Source organism: Panthera tigris, chromosome D3, assembly GCF_018350195.1.
Source record: "Panthera tigris isolate Pti1 chromosome D3, P.tigris_Pti1_mat1.1, whole genome shotgun sequence".
Lineage (NCBI taxonomy): Eukaryota > Metazoa > Chordata > Mammalia > Carnivora > Felidae > Panthera > Panthera tigris.
Window position 1 is genome coordinate 24,862,402 of NC_056671.1, and position 17,530 is coordinate 24,879,931.

Here is a 17,530-nt window from a genome sequence, read left to right on the forward strand (position 1 = left end):
CCTCATCTTGCATTTGTCCTGTATACTGCATCTACATACATTAAGATTCCATCGAACAGTGTTAGGAGAAGAATAGTCTATTATATTTACTCAGACATTTAATATTTGTTACTCTCCCTTCTTCCCTGATGTTCTTTGTTTCCTTCTGGTATCATTTCCCTTCTGTCTGAATAAGTTTCTTTAGCAATTATTTTAGTGTAGGTCAGCTATTAATGAATTCTCTTACTTTTTGTATTAGTTATATATTGCTGAATAACAAATTCCCAAAAATTTAGTGGCTTAAACAATAAAAATTTATTATCCCACCATTTCTATGGGTCAGGACCCTGGCATGGCTTAGTTTGGTCCTCTGTTTCAGAGTCTGTCTTGAGGCTGTAATCAAAGTATCAGTTACAGTTGAGGTTTTGTCTAAATGCTTGACTGGAGAAGAATCCATTTCCAAGCTTACCTGATTATTGGCAGCATTTATTTCTTTTTAGCCTGTTGGACTGAGAGTCTCAGCTCCTTCCTGGCTGTTGCCAAACACTGTGCTGGATTACTTGCCATGTAGTCCTTCCCAACATGGCTGCTTACCTCAGCCGTGTACAAACCAAGAGGCAGTAGAAGTTAGAGTCTTACATAACATAATCACAGAAGTGACACCTATCACTGTGCCATATTCTGTTGGTTAGAGGAAAGTCATAGGTCCTTCCCACCCTCAGGGAGGGGATAGATTGCATAGGCATGAACAAGAGAGTATGTCTGTAACCTCCAGGTGCCAGTTTTCCTTCATCTGAGAATGTTTTTATTTCACTATCGTTTATGAAGGATATTTTCACTGGACATGGAATTCTAGGTTGGTCATTCTTTTTTTTTTTTTTCAACATTTAGAAAATAAATTTCCATTTCCTTCTGAGTATCCACGGTCTCTGATGAGAAATCCTCAGTTGTTTGAATTATTATTTTCCCTATGCATAATGCATATTTTATCTCTGGTTGCTTTCAAGATTTTTTTTCTTTGTCTTTAGTTGTCTGCCATTTAATATGATGCATCTGGTCATGCATTTCCCTCGGTTTATTCTGTTTGTGGTTCACTCAGCTTCTTGATCTGTAGATTTATGTCTGACACCAAATTTGGGGAATTTTCATTCATTATTCCCTCCATGTTTTTCTGCTCTACACTTTCTCCTCTCATTCGTGGGCTCTGAATACATAAACGTTAGGTCTTTTGGTATAGAACCACAGGTCCCTTGGGTTTGTCCATTTTACAGAAAACAAAACAAAACAAACACAACTCTTTTTTTTCTATTGATCAGATTGGATCATCTCTATTGCTTTTCTATCTTTAGGTCCATCGATTTTCTTCTCTTATCTCCATTCTGCTATTGAGCCCCTACTGTGAGGTTTCATTTCAGCTATTTGTTTTTAGTTCCAAATTTTTCATTTGCTCCTTCTTTTTTTAAAAAAAATTATTATTATTATTTTTAAGTAGGTGCCATGCCCAACATGGGGCCTGAACTCACAGCCCTGAGATCAAGAGTCGTGTGTTCTACCAACTGAGCCAGCCAGGTGCCCTTCATTTGCTCCTTCCTAATAGCTCATGTGCTTTGTTGAGATCTTCTTTCTTGCCGTCTTTGCAAGAGTCTTGCCCTTATGTGTAGCACTTTTAAATAGTTGCTTTAAGGTCTTTGGCAAACAGTTCCAACATTTGTGTTATCCTAGCACAATTCCAAAAGGCATCTGGTGATTGCTTTTTCCCCTGCAAGTTGAGATTTTCCTAGTTATCCAGATGCTGAGTAATTTGGGATTATATCCCGGACATTTTGAATTATGTTATTGAATTGTGTTAAACTCTGGGTCTTGTTTGACTCCTATGGAGGATATTGGTGTTTTTGTTTAGGTAGGCAGTTGGGATTCAGGTCATAAGCTCTGACCAGCTTTCATTGTAAATTCCATTTTCAAAGTTTTTACCATGCTCCTCAAGTCTGCCCCACAGGTGCACTGTTCAGTGGCCTGTTCAGGAACTGGGCAGCGGCCCATCTTGTGTTTAGGTTCTCATAATCTTTAGGGTCAGATCTATACATGTGCAACTTGGGGTGAATCCAGGAATTCATAAACAACTATATGTGTTCCCTTTCCTCAGTTCCTCCCTGTGTTGTCACCAGTGGTTTTCAATTCCCCAGGGCTCTTCTTTTTAGCCCACTCATCAAAAAGCTGGAGCTTTATTTACACTGTCACCCCACCCCTTCGCTACACCTTTCCTGCAGGGCCTTTCACATCATGGACCGAGGGTCAGTGGGGGAAAGGAAGAGAAAAAGCAGAGGGGTTACCCTGCCCTTATGGGGCCACATTTCCTCTGGTTACACCCAAAGTTTTCCTTTCCCTGAGGGTTGGACTCCTTCCCGCCCCTGCTGCTGCTCTCTAACTCAGGAACGTTTGTGGCCTAGAACATGAGAACAGAGACGAGAGAATAAGAAAAAGGGGTGGCTTTTTTCTGTTCTCTCTGAGTAAGAAATATAGGGCTCCTCCCAGAGCTTTGTCTGTTCCCACTGATGCCCACTTCTGTGTTTGGGGCTGCATGGAGACCTGTCTGAGGGATTCCAGAGACAGAACAATGTGAAGCTCCCTATTGATTTGGTGGCACTTTAGTTTCTGGCCTTCTTCCCCAATCTGCCTGATATTATTTACTTTTCACATTCCTCAGATAGCTGTTTCAGGCAGTCTATCCATGGTTTAGAGTTGTATCCAGCAGGAAGGATGGGGTGGAATGTGCTTACTCTGTTTTACCTGGAGCCAGAACCCAGTATAGCAGGATATTTATAAAAAATACTTAGTAACATTTGTTGAGTGAACAAATGAATGAGACATCAGAGAGTTGATCTTGACCTCTCCCCTGAGCACCAGACCTGGATTTCCATAGCCTACAGGCATTCTGGAAGGAAGTGTCTAAATAACGGAGTCAACATCTGTCTACTTGGCGTCACCAACTACCCTTCTTGTCTGCATGTTCAGCATGTCCAAACTGAACCCACTCCTCTTCCCCCTAAGACCAACTTCAACTTTCAGTTTCTCCATTTGCCACCAGTTGCCCATCCGCCATATTGTAACTGCTACTTGTCCCTTCCGTGAGTTGCCCAGGCAAATAAGTTCTCTTTCTGGTAACATTTCTCCTGTCAGTTTAGCCTTGCCACCCTAGTTCATATGTCTGGACTAACGGGGCTGGCCCAACCACCGGACAAGCCAGAACCATGTTGGTGACAATATAGAGAAACAAAAGCGGGGGGAGCCAGCCCAGACAGTCTGTTTCTACAGGGAACAGAGGCTTAGAGCAGAGGAAGGAGCTCCTATCAAGATTTCAGAGCCCAGAGCTCTATGGAAAACTCGCCTCACCTGGCTTGTTGAAGCCCAGGCACCTTAATGTATTAGCACAGTAGCTCCCAAGAATGGGGCTTCTGGTGGGTTCCCGGGGCTGATCAGGCTTCAGTGAGCTTAACCCTGGGCCTTCAGGGCTGCTTCTGAGTGGGTGCTGGTAATAGCCACCCAACTATCCCACATTCTCCTCTCTGGGCCTGTTGACTGTCTCCCAAAAAAGCAGCCCTGAGCCCATCACCCCATGTTCAGAGGCCTGGGCTGACAGTTCTCAACTGCCTTCCAAGTTCCAAGCCCTCCACCATTTATTCCTCCTCCTCTCCCACTCGTACCCTCTGCTCCAGCTCAGCTGGACTATCTCCTTGGCCCCAAAGAGTCCCCACACTACCTTGTCTCCACACCTTTGCTCATCCCACTTTCTGTGCCAGGAAGCACTCCCCCCAAGTCTTTACCTACCAAAGTTGTATTCTTCAAGATGCCTCTCAGCTGCAGCAGATTCTTTTATGCCCTCCCTGTCTTGGTCGTAGGCTGGTACCCTCCATGTGCTCCTTCATAGTCCACCTTAGCCGGTAGCCACTAGTCATATGAGCTTGTAAGTGCCTTGAAGACAGGTGTGGTGTGACCCTCCTCTGTTTAGCCTCTGCAGTCCTTGCACATGGGTCCTGCCCAGTAATCTGTGGAGTCAGAGTGAATGGAATCAGACTAGGTGACGTGCCATCTCTAGAAGGTCTCTCAGAGAGATGGGGGGTGGCGGCGGTGACCGTGACTTGAAGGCACTCTTGGGATCCCTGCTGTAGAGACGAGGCTTGTTTTGTAAATGGAAGAGTCCTTTGTCTGTGACATCGCCTGTTTGTTTTTCCCTTCGGTGTTAATACTCTGAAGGGTCAGAAAATAGGAAACAACCCCATTAAGCATGAGATTCTGAGGGCTCTGTCTGCGGCTGACAGCAAGAGTGGAACTGCAAGATAATGGAGGCTGATACTGGTTCCGGCCAATTCTTCTCCCTTTTGCAAAGCACCGAATGACAAGCAGATTTCTCAGCTTCAAGCAGGCAGTCGCATTCAGATGATGAATGTGTCCCTGGACAGAGGAGCTTGTTGAGTGATATTTACCAGGGTCTGTGCGAAGGGCCCTCGGCCCCCAAGGGAGCATTTCAAACCTTCAGCTGCTCGCCTGTTCAGCTGCTGCCCGTGGGCGGAGAGAGGAATGAAACCTCACTCCCTGCTCTCCAGCAGGGTGGAAGCCAGGGTGATTTGTTTAGGTGCTCAGATGGTTCCTGCTTTCTCTTGCTTCCCATATTCACCCCTGCCCCCACCTAGCCAAACGCCAGCTGGGAGGGACAGGCCTGGAGCCTTAGAGGGGAGAGGATGAGTGGGGAAGGCGACACCTAAGACCTGGGTTCACGCCTGGCTCTACCACTTGGGGCTCTTTGGCCAAGTTCCTTGGCTTCTCTGAACTCAGTCATCTCAGAAGTAAGTTGGGGACAACAAGAGCCATGTCACAGACAATAAAATGGAAACTACTTTGCATATTAAAAAGTGCTCTCTGGCTTACGCCATTCATTCATTCACCAGTTTCTTGTTGCATACTCATTGCATGCCAGGCCCTGTGCTGGCTTTGAAGTGCTGTCCAGATAGTGTGCACCCGGAAGGAAAGCGGGCTAATGGCCGTACCAGCTGTTGGCATGGTTCTGGGGCGAAGCCAAGTAGCTGGCCCGCAAAGCATACCTCTGTGCTGTCTTTGAAGACTGTTCCACTTTTGACACCTTTAGGGCTTCAGTCCTTGGGAACCTTTCCCAGGGACCAGGCCTTTGCACGACCTTCCGTAAGGAACATGGCTGAATCGGGGCTCTGGTGCCTAATTACCGGCTGTTAATGTGGGTTCTCCAGAGAAATAGAACGAATAGGGCAACACACACACACACACACACACACACACACACACACTCAAGAAATTGGCTCACATGGTAAGGAAGGCCGAGAAGTCCCAAGATCTGCCATCAGCAAGCTAGGGACTCAGGAGAGCCAATGGAGTAAGTTCCAGTCTGAGTCCAGGTCTGAAGGCAGGAGAAGACTAATGGCCCAGCTTGAAGACAGTCAGGGAGAGATGGAATTCTCTCTTACTCAGCCTCTGTGTTCTGTTCAGGCCCTCAGTGGTTTGGACGGGGCTCCCACACGGTGGCCAGGGCAGTTTGCTTTCCTCAGTCTTCAGATTCAGATGTCAACCTCATCCAGAAACACCCCCACAGATACACCCAGAGTCATCCCGGAGAGACCCAGTCAAGTTGGCCCATCACACCAGGCTTAACATTCACACAGAGCATTCAGGCTCTTCGGGCAGCTTCTCACACTGTGTGACTCCATAACGACCCAGTGAGGGGCTCATTGCCCTTCCTGTCATGACATTCTGATGTCACAGGTTCACCAGCCTGTTTTAAGCAGGTCAAGTTCACCTTAAACCCACATGTTGATGTGCAGAGCCTGTTCCCTCTGGGTGCCGGGATGCCCATCCCTCTCTAGGCCCCACTTCTGCAGCATTGAGAGGTTTGTGCCTGCCGGCTGTCTTCTTCCTCCAGGGCCCTGACGCCCTCCTCTCTTCCACCCTGGTTCTTAGTCAGCAGGAGACCTCAAACAGAGTCATTGTCTGGGCAGCACAAAGTCTGAGTGTGACTCTTATGCTAAGGCGGGCAGGCAGGGCTGCTGTATCAGCCTCAAGGCCCTGTGAGGTGTGGCGACACCTGTGAGGTGTGAGGGGGACAGGCCCCAGATGGGCAGCGCTGCCTCAGATGCACTCGCTCCTTCGCCCACTTTCTGGGTCACGTTGGGCCACAAGTACTCAGCGTTTACAGTTCATAAGCCTTTTGTCATTTTAATCGTGCTGATGAATCGAGGCACTCCTGGGTATTTCTGTTTATTTAAAACCCATTGTAGATGTTCTATTGCAGTCTGTCATAGGGGAAATATGAATTTATTAATTTGAAAATTGCAGTCTCCTCATGGTGAGCTTGCAAAATGGGCCCCAATCAGCAACGCTTCTCAAGCCTCCATTTCAAACAGTGCCCGCTCTGCCTGGCATTATAGCCACTTGTACGTGTATCCGTCTTCTTGCGGGGAAATCGCCTTTTCAGGCCGCGTGTCCCGTAGGCCCGGCATGGTGCCTGGCGCACGTGAGGCTCTCAGTTGCCATTTCTGGAATGGGCTAGACCGGAACGTGGGTTGGGGAGTTTGCACACCGCCACACCCACCCGGGCTCTGCTCCGGCTGTTGAGCGCTTTCGGGTGTCTGTTGGATGCCGGGAGCGCAACACTGGTTCAGGCACAGCACCTACTGTCAATAGAGCTCACAGCCAAGTTAGGGTGACAGCCAGCAATGACCAACCACAGTGCATCTTGAGAAGCCCTAGATGGAGGAGGGAAGAGGGCCACAGGGACACCGAGGGGGCACTGGGCAATGCCGCCTCAGGGAGGCCCTGAGTACCAGGCCTGCGCGGGGCAGGGAAGTGGCACGGGCCCTCGAGCAGACTTCCACAGCTGAGCGCGTCTTTCTCCGATTGGCTGACCCCGCGATTTCCCTTGCAGGCCCTGTGCCAGCAGTGAGACAGAGAGCGAAGCCGGAGACCTCACGGACCAGCAGTTTGAAGAGATGAACAACAAGCTCAACTCGGTTACCGACCCCACTGGCTTTCTGCGGATGGTTCGCCGCAATAACCTCTTTAACAGGTGCGTGCGGGCTCTGTCCTCCAGCCCAGTTGCAGGATCACACGGACGCTCCTTCCGGCCGGTTGGGCTTCTGGCCCGTGTCATGAGTTTCCAGTGAGTTTCCACAGCCCCGCGCTCGTCAGGGCCTCGGGGCCACAGCAGCACCTCTGGGTCGAGTGAGGAAACAGTGACAGGCTAGATGTGAGAATCTGCGTTTGTGTGGGATGGGAGGCCCCTCTTCACATAGCAGAGAACCACCCGGCCGCCCGAACAGGAGGCAGAAGCCACACAGAGCAGAGCCACCTACTTCTGGGCCACTTTTGTCGGTAACCTGTGGGCCAGACGCTGGAGATCGAGGGGAGCCACGGAGAGCAGGGATGTCAGCCTTCCTGGGGGAGAACTTGTCCAGACCCCAGCCCACCCTTCCACCCTGACACCCAGTCTCTCCAGTACTTGACCAAATAGGGCTTGAAACTGCCAACCCGCACACCCCCATCTTTTCGTCATGGGTAATAACCGAGCTACATCCAGATAAACGGGGGCAGGCAGTTGGGCGGTGAGGGGCAACTGTCCTGTTTTCATTTGGTTGCCCAGCCACAGTCAGATAAACTTTTCCAGAAAGACATCCCAGACACTTGGGTCCCTGCCACAGCCTTGACTTTAAAGGGCAGCAGGTCGAGCCTGGAACGCAAGAGGGAAGTGACTGTACCCTGCCTGGAGGCCCTGCTCTGTGGGCTGTGGTGTGCCCTGTCCGCTCCTGCTGCAGGCCCTGGTTTCCTCCCGTTATTGTGCTGTCGGGGTGACAAATGTGTGTTTACTTTCCCAGGGGCTTGCTGAATGGGATGGAAGCCAAGGGCCAGGGATGTAGGAATTGGCAGCTTGGTTGAAGGAGACTACAACTTTAAGCTGGTTCATTGCCCCGTCCTTTTAGTTTCGTGTAGGGACATGGCCAGGTGGGAGGAGGCAGGGGACCGGGCCTGGGCTCATGTCACCTTCTGCCAGGGTCTCCGCCTGGGAAGCAGGTGACTCTTGACTGCCAGGCGTGGCCATCGTGGTTGGGGACCACGGCGTGAAGGGCTCAGGTTCTGCTTTTGCCGCTCGCCAGCTGTGTGAACACTGTCAGGCCGTTTCCTCATCACCGGAACGGGGACAGGCTTTCTACCTTGAAGGGTTCCCTTAACATGGGTACTAAAGGAGCTAACGTATAAATAACATACTGACAGACTTCCTAAGGCATAGGAGGTGCCATACACCTGCTGGCTGTACTGTTTTGAGTAAAGTGGGAAGGACAGTGCTAAGCTTGAATTCCTAAGATAAGGTGGGGAGATAAACTTGGGAAGGGATGAGATTTGCGTGCAGCAGGTGGGGGCCACCTAGGGCTGTGGCCTCACCTCCTCTTCCTCTTCCTCTTCTGATGGCACCTCATGTCTTTCACGTGAGAGAATGCCAAAGGCAGGCCATCAGGCATCCGTGGCCGGCCTGATCACAGGCCCGCCAGCGGTCGGGAGCCCCTCGTCCGGGGCTTTGGGCGTATGTTAAGAAAGGGGTCAGACCAGGTATACCTGAGATCCTAGTTCATCATCCTGGGTGTGAAGTGGTGTGAATTGTGGATCATGGAGCTGATCGTTTGGGAAAATGGTTTTTGTCCTTCAGATCTGTTCTGACATGGGTCCTATGAGCACAATCAATACTGTGGATTAATTTGTGGGTTCATTTAAACAATGCAATCTCAGCCTCGGGCTGGGTGGGGAGCCTGGACCTCACTGCCCACTGCTCTACGCTTAGTTCCCTCAGCAGCATCCACAGATACTTCCGATCCTCACCTTCTAGAGGTTTCTGAGGGCAGATTGCATGAGGGAGACAGCCTGTGTTTGTTCAGCTTCCACGCAGCAAGCCCATGAGGCCTAGGACAGTTTGCCATGCCAGGTCCCCTCTGCCGCCCCCCCCCCCCCCCCCCCCCGCCGATGCACCCAGGAAGGAGGCTCTGGCTTCCATCCAAGGGGAGCAGAGCTAGGGAAGGGACCACAGAGGCCAAGGTGTCCTTGTCAGCTAGAACAGCGCAGGCCCTTGCGTGCATCCAGTCCAGCCTTGCATTTCACAGCTGAGGGGCACACGTGGGCCAGGGGCTGGAGACCTGCGCAGGAGCAGTGCCAAAGCTGGATTTCAGGTCACTCCTCCCAGCTGCTCTGCCAGCCCGCAGCCCCCACACATTCCTTGCACCTCAACGGCTGCCGTGTGCCCTGCCCTGGGGTCCCAGGCCTTCCTCTCTGCCCCTTCCATGTCCAGCAATGTTATTGAGGAGGTGAGCTGGTTTGTCTCTGAACAGAAACGGCTAAGAAGTGGCTTTTCTGCAGACGCCTGATCCTGACTAAGGGCTTGCAGAGTGCTCCCTTCCCCACTCTCCCCGCCCCCCCACCCCAGGAGCCCGCAGAGATGAAGTGGAGGCAGCCATGTGTGTGGGGCCTTGTGCACTGGGGCAGCACCAGCTCCCCTCGCCGGGGCTCTCCGGCTCGGTGATTCGTGGGCTGTTTGGCCTTTTTGTTCCGGGATGGCTTGCTGTCCTGGTTTGGCAACGAGGCTGCCACGGCTGGTGCAAGTCACGTGAGACCTGCCATCAGAGTCTTCTCTCTTGCCTCCCCAGGACTGGCTCTTTGTTCTGTCTTTGAGTTTGAGGTCTCCATACCCACTGTTTTTCTCGTTGCCTGTGCACTTTGGTAGAAAACACTGCTTGAGCGCAGGGCAGGGACCACTAATGAGAAAAAAGGAGGACTCTTCTCTTGTTTAGCACCCTGACCCTGGTGCAGGCCCACACGACGAGCTGCAGGCCTCAGAGAGGCTGCCCCTTATCCTGCAGAGTGTTCTGGAACTTATGCTGAAGACTGGAAGGCCAGTGCCTGTGTGCGTGTGGCGGGGGGTATGTGTGTATGAGGAGTGTGTGTGCATGCGCGTGTATACACGTGTGTGTGCACATACACACACACACATATGTGGGGCCGAACCTGGGAGCAGTCGGATCACAATTGCTACAGGAAAGCGGAGGAAGAATTGGACAGCTTTCGACTGCATTATGGATTCAAGGCCCAAGGGCAGTGCCTTGGCATTGAAGGTACACCCATCCGGGATCAATGAGGACAGGTCTCCCAGAGAGGAATGTCCTCCTTTCTGTTGCTACCATTGGTATAGTGTGCACCATATGTCTTTACTTTTCCACATGTATGGCTGTGTGTGACACAGTGTGCCAAGGGGCTTCCCTGTTGTCCAGAGATGAGTGGCTAGAGCCTAAACAGTGGACAAAGAAGTGTTAAGTGTCCTCATTCTAGAGATAGGTGCCACAAGGCGCCAGGGCCCTCCCTCAGGTCTCTGCAACCTCTAGCCAGCACCCTAGCCACACACCCACTGCCTCTAAAAGAAGACGGGTAGGGGAATTGGCAAGTGAGGGTCCTGGGCCTGGTCAGAGTGCCCCAAGAGAGTCCCTCACAAAGGCTGGGTTCCTGTAAAGAAGAGGAGAGGTGTCACCATCCCATAGAAACCAGCCCCCTGTGACTGTCGGGGCAGGAAGAGGAGAGCCTAAAGGAAGGCCCTGGCAAGAGTGGGCAGGCCATGGTGTGGTCTGCACGGCCATATCTAGTGTGGCTCTGGCACAGGCCTTTTCCGATGGGTATATCACGTGGACTCGGCCACTGAGGGGCTGCCTGCTGGGCAGAGGACCTCAACAGTGAGAGTCACGGGCTGTGCAGCCTGGGGCAGCACTGGAGGACTCCCCCCCCCCCCCCCCAGATCTGACTGCCCCATGTTGGGGACAGGGAGTCACCTGGAGGGGCATCAGCAGCACTTGATTCCTCCCCCACCCCCGCCCTCAACCCCAGAGAGTCAGACCTTGGCAGTGGGGAGGGAGGAGGGCTCCAGAGCCTGCCCTGCCCTTCAACTTCATGAGCAAAAGCCTGGTCTGCGGGGGAGATGAGATGGGATGAGATGTGCACTGGACAAGAGGCTGGGGACCACTTCTGCCCCAGATTCCTAGAGGCCTGGGGAAGAGCAGGGACCGGAGAGGAAGAAAGCTGACTCTGCAAGGTCAGCCCAGTCAGTACACCGGAGAGTGCACAAACCCATGTTTCTCTGCATCTGTGTCATGCATGGGTCTGCATGGACATGTGCTTACAGTTCTTTATAAGCATCCATATCACACCTGCCTCCGGCACCGCCCCGAAGCAGGCCGCAGCAATGCCACAAAGGTCTGCAGCAGACTGGGAGGCCCCGTACAGACGGCGTTCTGGTTATGCCTGTGTTCCGTACGCCTGGGCATTTTTCTGTGGTGCAGCAGAGTGGGGGGTGGGGGAGGGGACTTAGGGCTCTGGGGCTAGGCAGACCTGGATTTGGGAGCTTTTATTGGTGGGTGACCTTGAGCCTTTTATTTTTCCATCTGGAAAATGGCGATGACAGTGGGAGTTGTCAGGAGGATGCCATCAGTGTGGTGATAGACAGATCTGCTGTGTAGTAAGCCGTTTCTTTCTCTCCTCACCTGGGTCTGAGGTTCCTATGGCACCAAAGGCCCATTTTGTGTGTGTGTGCGTGGTGGTTGGGGTGGGGGGTGGTGAATTGAGTCTCCACCCTAGAACCTGACTGGATAGCTTGATGCTTCCTTCCCTTACAGCCTCTCTCTGGCCCCCAAATACCAGAAAGACTGAATAAACGATGCAGACCCAATGAAATGTCTATTATAGCCACAGCCCTGACCTTGAGCCTCGAGGTTCCAAACTCGCAGCTTCTGGCTGGTGTCCCGCCAGCCCTGCCCTCTGCTCTTTGGTGGTGGCCCCGTGACTCTGGGCCAGGACTCTATTCTGCTCTCTTGCTGGCACCAACAAGGGGGCTGGGCGTTCTCCCCAACTCTGAGCTGGGCCAGCCCCTCTGTATCTCCCCCTGCCCAGAGGCCTTCCTGCCAACAGCTGTTGCAGAGGTGGGTCTCGTCAGCAGGCCTCAAGCAGGAGCCCCTGTCCTGGCGTCCAACTGAGTGGTAGGCACAGCTAGCCAGCCCTCCTCGAGGCCCCTGCCTGTCCAATTCCACTGCCGCGAAGCATCTGCCAGGTTAACACATGGGCCCCCCACGCCCCAGTCTGTGCTTCTCCGCAGGCGGCACAAATACAAGTGAGGTGCCACTGTGACATCTGGAATGCTCTACCAGAAGTCACTGTACAGTGATGCCTACCGGGTAGTGACAAGTTTATTCAAAAATGCAAAAGGATTCCCCGCAGGTTGCCCCTAACCATCAAGCTTACCAATATATAAGGCACAATTTAATTTATAAATGTTTTGTCACTCGTTTATTCACTTTCTTATTCCAGGACTTGCTTAAGACAGTTTTACCAAAATATACAAATGCCACCAGATCATAGAGAAATAAATGGAGGAGAACAGCACGAGGGAGGGAAATTAAAGGTAGAGGAAGGGGAATAAAAATTATATATGGAACGTGTGCCAAAGCAGAGAGGCCAGCCCAGCCAGTGTTGGCCCGGCCCCGGCCCGACCCCGACCCAGACTGACCAACTCACGGTCTGGTGTTAGCAGAGTCCTCAGGTGCTTCATACGGAAGTGCTGCTCCAACTTTGCCTGAAGCCCATGCCCAGTGCGGTGCTGAGGCTGAGCCTTCCTAGGGGCTCCTCCTACGTTCCCAGTAACCGCTAGGCCACCCCCCTGCCCGCACACCCCCTGGGGAACTCTCTTCCCAAATGCAAGTCACTGCCAAGACCTGCCGGGTCAACCCTGTAACATTTATGGTCTCCATCCCTCTGTCTGTTCCCACTGCCATGACCCTTCCTGGGGGCTCCCTGTCCCCCTGAGATGGCCATTTAATGCAGTCCTAGGGGCATGCTTGCAAGGTTGCCATTACTCAGCAGTTAGTGGCCCAAGTCTCCCACCCTGTCAGCGCAGAGCTGGGCTTGGCCCTCTCGCCGTCTGAGCCCCCATTGCCCATGCTACTGCCCTCACCACCCACCCAGCCTGCGGGCCGCTGGTCTTCGCTGTCCTGCTCTGGCTGGAGCTCATGTTCTGAATAATCACCTTCTCTCTTGGGGTCCCAGGGGACTGAAGTGGCAGGGTTTGGTCTTTGAGTCCTCATGGCCCGGCCTTGCCATCATTCCCACCTCCCACTCCATTCTCCAGTACCCTCTGTCCTAACCTGAAGGGACCCTGGCCCTGCCCCTTCTCACCTCAGGACCTTAGCTTGGGCATGGGACATGGCCAGGGAAGGCTTTCCCCTGAGGTGCTGTCTCCAGCAGCCCTATTCACAAATCCATCTTGGGTTGCCCTAACTAGAATACTTTTCTCCTTCTCTGAAATTCCCTGGCACTCTATCTGTCGAGAAAGGAGCCACCGCCTTTTGCCTTGTGTTTTAGTTCCGAATATCTGTGTCCTGTCACGACCCAGGCCCCATGCTCCTCCAAGGCTGGATCACATCTGATTTCTCTCTTTATCCCCTGGGGCACCTCACCACCTGCCTTATGTTCAGTGGGTGCAGGTACTTGTTTATTTGTGGAAGGAAGGGAGGGAGGAAGGAAGGAAGGAGGGTGGGAGGGAGGAAGGAAGAATGGGTAGAAGAAGGAGAGAAGGAAGGGAGGGAGGAAGGAAGGAAGGAAGGAAGACCAGCCAGGATTGAGACAGACATTAACTGCTAACAATAGTGATGATGATGATGATGATGATGATGATGATAGTGACGAATGCCTGTTGATTACTTCCCAACACTGTGCTTAGTGCTTTACATGTATTATCTTAGTCAATCCCTACAACAGCCATGAGGGGTACAATTGCAACCCCTTTTTACAGATGAGGGCCCTGAGGCTCAGAGAAGCTAAATTAGTTGCCCAAGGTCACGCAGCTAGTAAGTAACAGAGGCAGCATTAGGATCCACATCTGTCAGTCTCCAGAGACAATGCTCATGTCCCCAGATCACCACCCATCTAACACCCCTACCACATGATCACTGCCTTTGCTTGAACTCCTCCAGTGACAGGGAGCTCACTACCTACGGAGGTAGTACTTTCTGTCTTTGGATGATACTAATATGGCCCTGGAGGTTTTTTATGAGCTAGTAGGTGAGACTTCATAGGCTTGTTAGGTGCAGGGGAGGCAGACAGGTTTGACTCACAAACTGTGTATGAGGGCAAGGTCCTCTGGAGAAGAGTTTTCCTGTGTTGCGGGACACGCATCAGCTGGACAGGCCAGCACACACAGGATCATCTTTTCTTCTCTCCATCCCAGAGTACACGATAAAGCTGCCCCCCACTGACTGCCTGGCTTGGGCCATCTGTCCCGAGCGCTGTCTGTAGTCAGCAGGTAAAGCCCGTGCAAGCCTGGCCTGGGCATAAAGTTTTCCCAAGGCGACCATCTGCAGGTTTGGCCATGGAGCCTCATGCACGTTATGGCAAAGGACAGATGGCCACAGCAAAGCACCCCAAGTGGGCAGAGGCCGTGTCTCCCATGGGAGGGTGGGCCCAAGCCCTCTTGGTAGAGCTTTGTGCCACAGCCATTCACCTAGGCCGTGAACCTGCCCGCAAACCCAACATTCCAAGAGCAAGAGAAGAGAAGCCACGTGGAATCCCAGGCTGGTCCTTGAGCTAAAGAGGAGCCAGCATTGCTGGGAAGCCGGGGTCCCTGCCTGGGCCCACCCAGCTTCGTGGCTCTTCTCCTGAGGAGGGAGCCAGACCTGGTGAGCCAGCCACTTGGTAATTAAGGAGGTGAGTAGGCAGAAAGTGCCGACAGCTTATTGAATAAGTACTTAAAATGCATTTGACAGCCTTCATCTCCCAGAGGAGACAACCCTTCATGGGAGGATGTTCAGCAGGAGTCACTGAATGGTATCAGAGTCCTTTTTAAATTGAATTGAGGCATCTCTGGCTACTTGAATATAATGGATTTGCCAATTAATTTTTTCCACTAGTACCTTAAACCCCAGGTACTTATTCAAATCTCGGGCCGGCTCCCATCCCTCAGAAGACTCAGTTCAGCATTCAGAGTCCTGGAGGGGATTTTGAAGCATCCTGGGCAGGGCTGAGGGCAGGGAGGACGGAGCCACATGGCTCCGCTCACTGTCTGGTGGGGGCCTCTCCCAAGAGCAGTGCTCGGCTGTGAGGAATTCCCCGCTGACCAAGGTGGAGGGGCTCTCAAGGCCTGAGAGGAGCAGAGGCAGGACTCCCCCGGGGCCCAGGACAGGCCGCCTGACTTACCCTGCGGCTGTGAGCACAGAGAGTGAGCTGCCCAAAGTGGCCGTTAGAAAGTGAAAATGTGCGATGAAGACATCCCGAGAGGGTAAGGAGCCCTTAACCGAGCCGAAGAGGAAATACAGCTGAGAAAATGCGGCCACACTTGCAGCAGGCTCCCCACTACGGGGAGCAGTCTCCTCCTCCTCCCTGCTCCCTGCACAGCCCTGACCAGGAGGCCAGGTCCGCTCACGAGGGTCCCTGGAAACTGGCGCTCCGTGCAGGGTCTGCCATGTGGGGGGAGAGGGCACACTCCAGACGGAAGTTCGGGGCCTGAGATCAACACAGCTCTAGGCCTTGGGCTCCCCAGAGAACACAGGCCACCCCCCAGGCTGCAGGCTTCCTGTTGCCTGACCGCACTGAGGAGGGGCACCCACCCCAGAGGATGCCCCCCATCAGTTACTTCCCTTCCTGCTCCTCCCCTCCTCTCCCTCCTGCTGGTCCTGAAGATGCCAGGGCTGGGTGTGCCCTGTGGTGAGTGTTCCTGGTTCAGCTTACTCCACAGCCCTACATCCGGATAGACAGACAGGTGGGAAGGCCCCGAGTGTCTGGTGGGAAACATGGATGGGGCCCAGGAAGGAGGTGGGGAAGGAGAATGTGCTCCATGGTGGCCTCAGCCCTCCTGCCTGCGGCCAGGCTGTAAGGCCACATATGCACACGCACACACTCTGGCCATCTCAGGCCTCGCTCGGTCTTCAGGAGATTGACGCTTCCTCCCTTCACTGATGCCCGTTCGCAGTCACCCTGGGTGACCAGGAAGCACGCGCTGCTTGAGAGACTGAGCAGTGGATTTTCCTGGCACTTGAGGGCCAGAGCCCCAGCAGTGCTAGTTTGCCCTGGTTTGCCCACCTCTGCATTTTCATGAAATGGCAGCTTTCCTAGCAGCTCCCCTGTGCTCTGCCGGGGCCTCTTGCCTCCCCCCCAGAGGGAGTCCTGTTCACAGTCCCCCAGGGTCTGCCCTCGAAGGCCTGCCTGCCTCAGGGTCCAAGTGCACGTAGGGGAAAGCCAAAGCCCGTCTGTTCATACGCAGTGAAGGCTTCTGGTTGCACTCAGCTCTGGGTCGCTGGTTCCTGTCTCCGTGCCGCAGGGACAGTGGGACGGAATCTCCAGGCCCGGTGGCTCTGGCCGTTCCTGGAGTTGTCAAGCTTGAGCAGGAACCCATTTTAGTCTCTCTCTCGAGCAAGAGTCGGGCCCCTGCTCCCTTGTTTCCACCTGCTTGTTCTGCTCTGCATGTTTGGATATGAAAGTGCGAGAAACCGATGTGGGGGTGCCTAGCCCGCTCAGCCGTGTGCACAGTGACCTAGCTCCCCTCCTCAAATGGAGCCCTGACGGGATGGGCGACTGGCATGGTGCCCACGCGGCGCCGTGGTTTGGATGGGGACTTCCTCCCCCCAGTGCCTCCCCTCATGCTGGGCTTGTTCACACCGGGCAGGCACACGTCCAGCCCAGACACGGCCACAGCCTGGGCTGCGTCGGCGTGCGTGAGCCCGAGCGCGTCCGAGCTCGCGGGGTCTTCTGCAGGCCCATCCCAGTTATAAATCGCCCTGCATGGGGAATAGATCTCTTCATCCCCGAAGGGAGATTCATGAGCGGCGAGTGCCGCCCAGGCCGCCTGGTGTTTGTCATCATTCCCGAGACATAAACTACACCCCAATGCCTCTGCCCTCCCCGCTAGTGCTTCACACATCATCTCCAGCTCTGCATCCTGTGCGTGCAGAGACCCGGCAGCTTCTGCCTCGCCTGCCGGCCTCCCTTCTCCCTGGATCTGGGCTCGCTCCCTCTCCTTTTCCCACCACCACGCAGACAGCCATGCGGTGGAGAAAACGAATATTTCTCCAGAAGTAAATTAATAAAAATCATCTGAGGAATGAGCTAATAAAGACGGTGTGGTGTGAGAAAATCTCTCTGCTGAGAGTTAGGCTGTCAATTAGCCCCACGGGGTCCCTGGCAGTAAACGGACAGGCCTTGAGGAAAGGGGGCCAGTGCCACCTGCTGGAGCTGCGCGGTGGTGCCGCCGTGAATCCCGGCAGCCTGGCCCCTCCTTGCAGATCCCAAAAAGCCCCGAGAAGCAGAGCAGCCCCCAGAAGAGGCTCCCGACTGTCAGCTGCCCAGCACAGACCCAGCAGCGGGGAAGGCGGGGGGGGGGGGGGGTCAGAGGCAGGTGCAGGTTGGCAGGTCACTCAGTGTGAAAACCCCTCCCCCACCAGGTGGGAGGCCCACCTGGCCCCTGGCC

The 17,530-nt window shown here is 53.5% G+C and overlaps 1 protein-coding gene across 3 annotated transcripts in view; it reads left to right on the top strand.

Moving 5' to 3' along the window:
- The window catches only part of TTC28 (tetratricopeptide repeat domain 28), a 626,414-nt gene that overhangs the window by 575,480 nt on the left and 33,404 nt on the right, over nucleotides 1-17,530 (top strand). For all 3 annotated transcript variants that reach the window (XM_042962136.1, XM_042962137.1, XM_042962138.1), the window contains one exon: nucleotides 6,926-7,066. In XM_042962136.1, coding sequence (XP_042818070.1) covers nucleotides 6,926-7,066 — 141 coding nt within the window. The remainder of the gene's footprint in view (nucleotides 1-6,925; nucleotides 7,067-17,530) is intronic.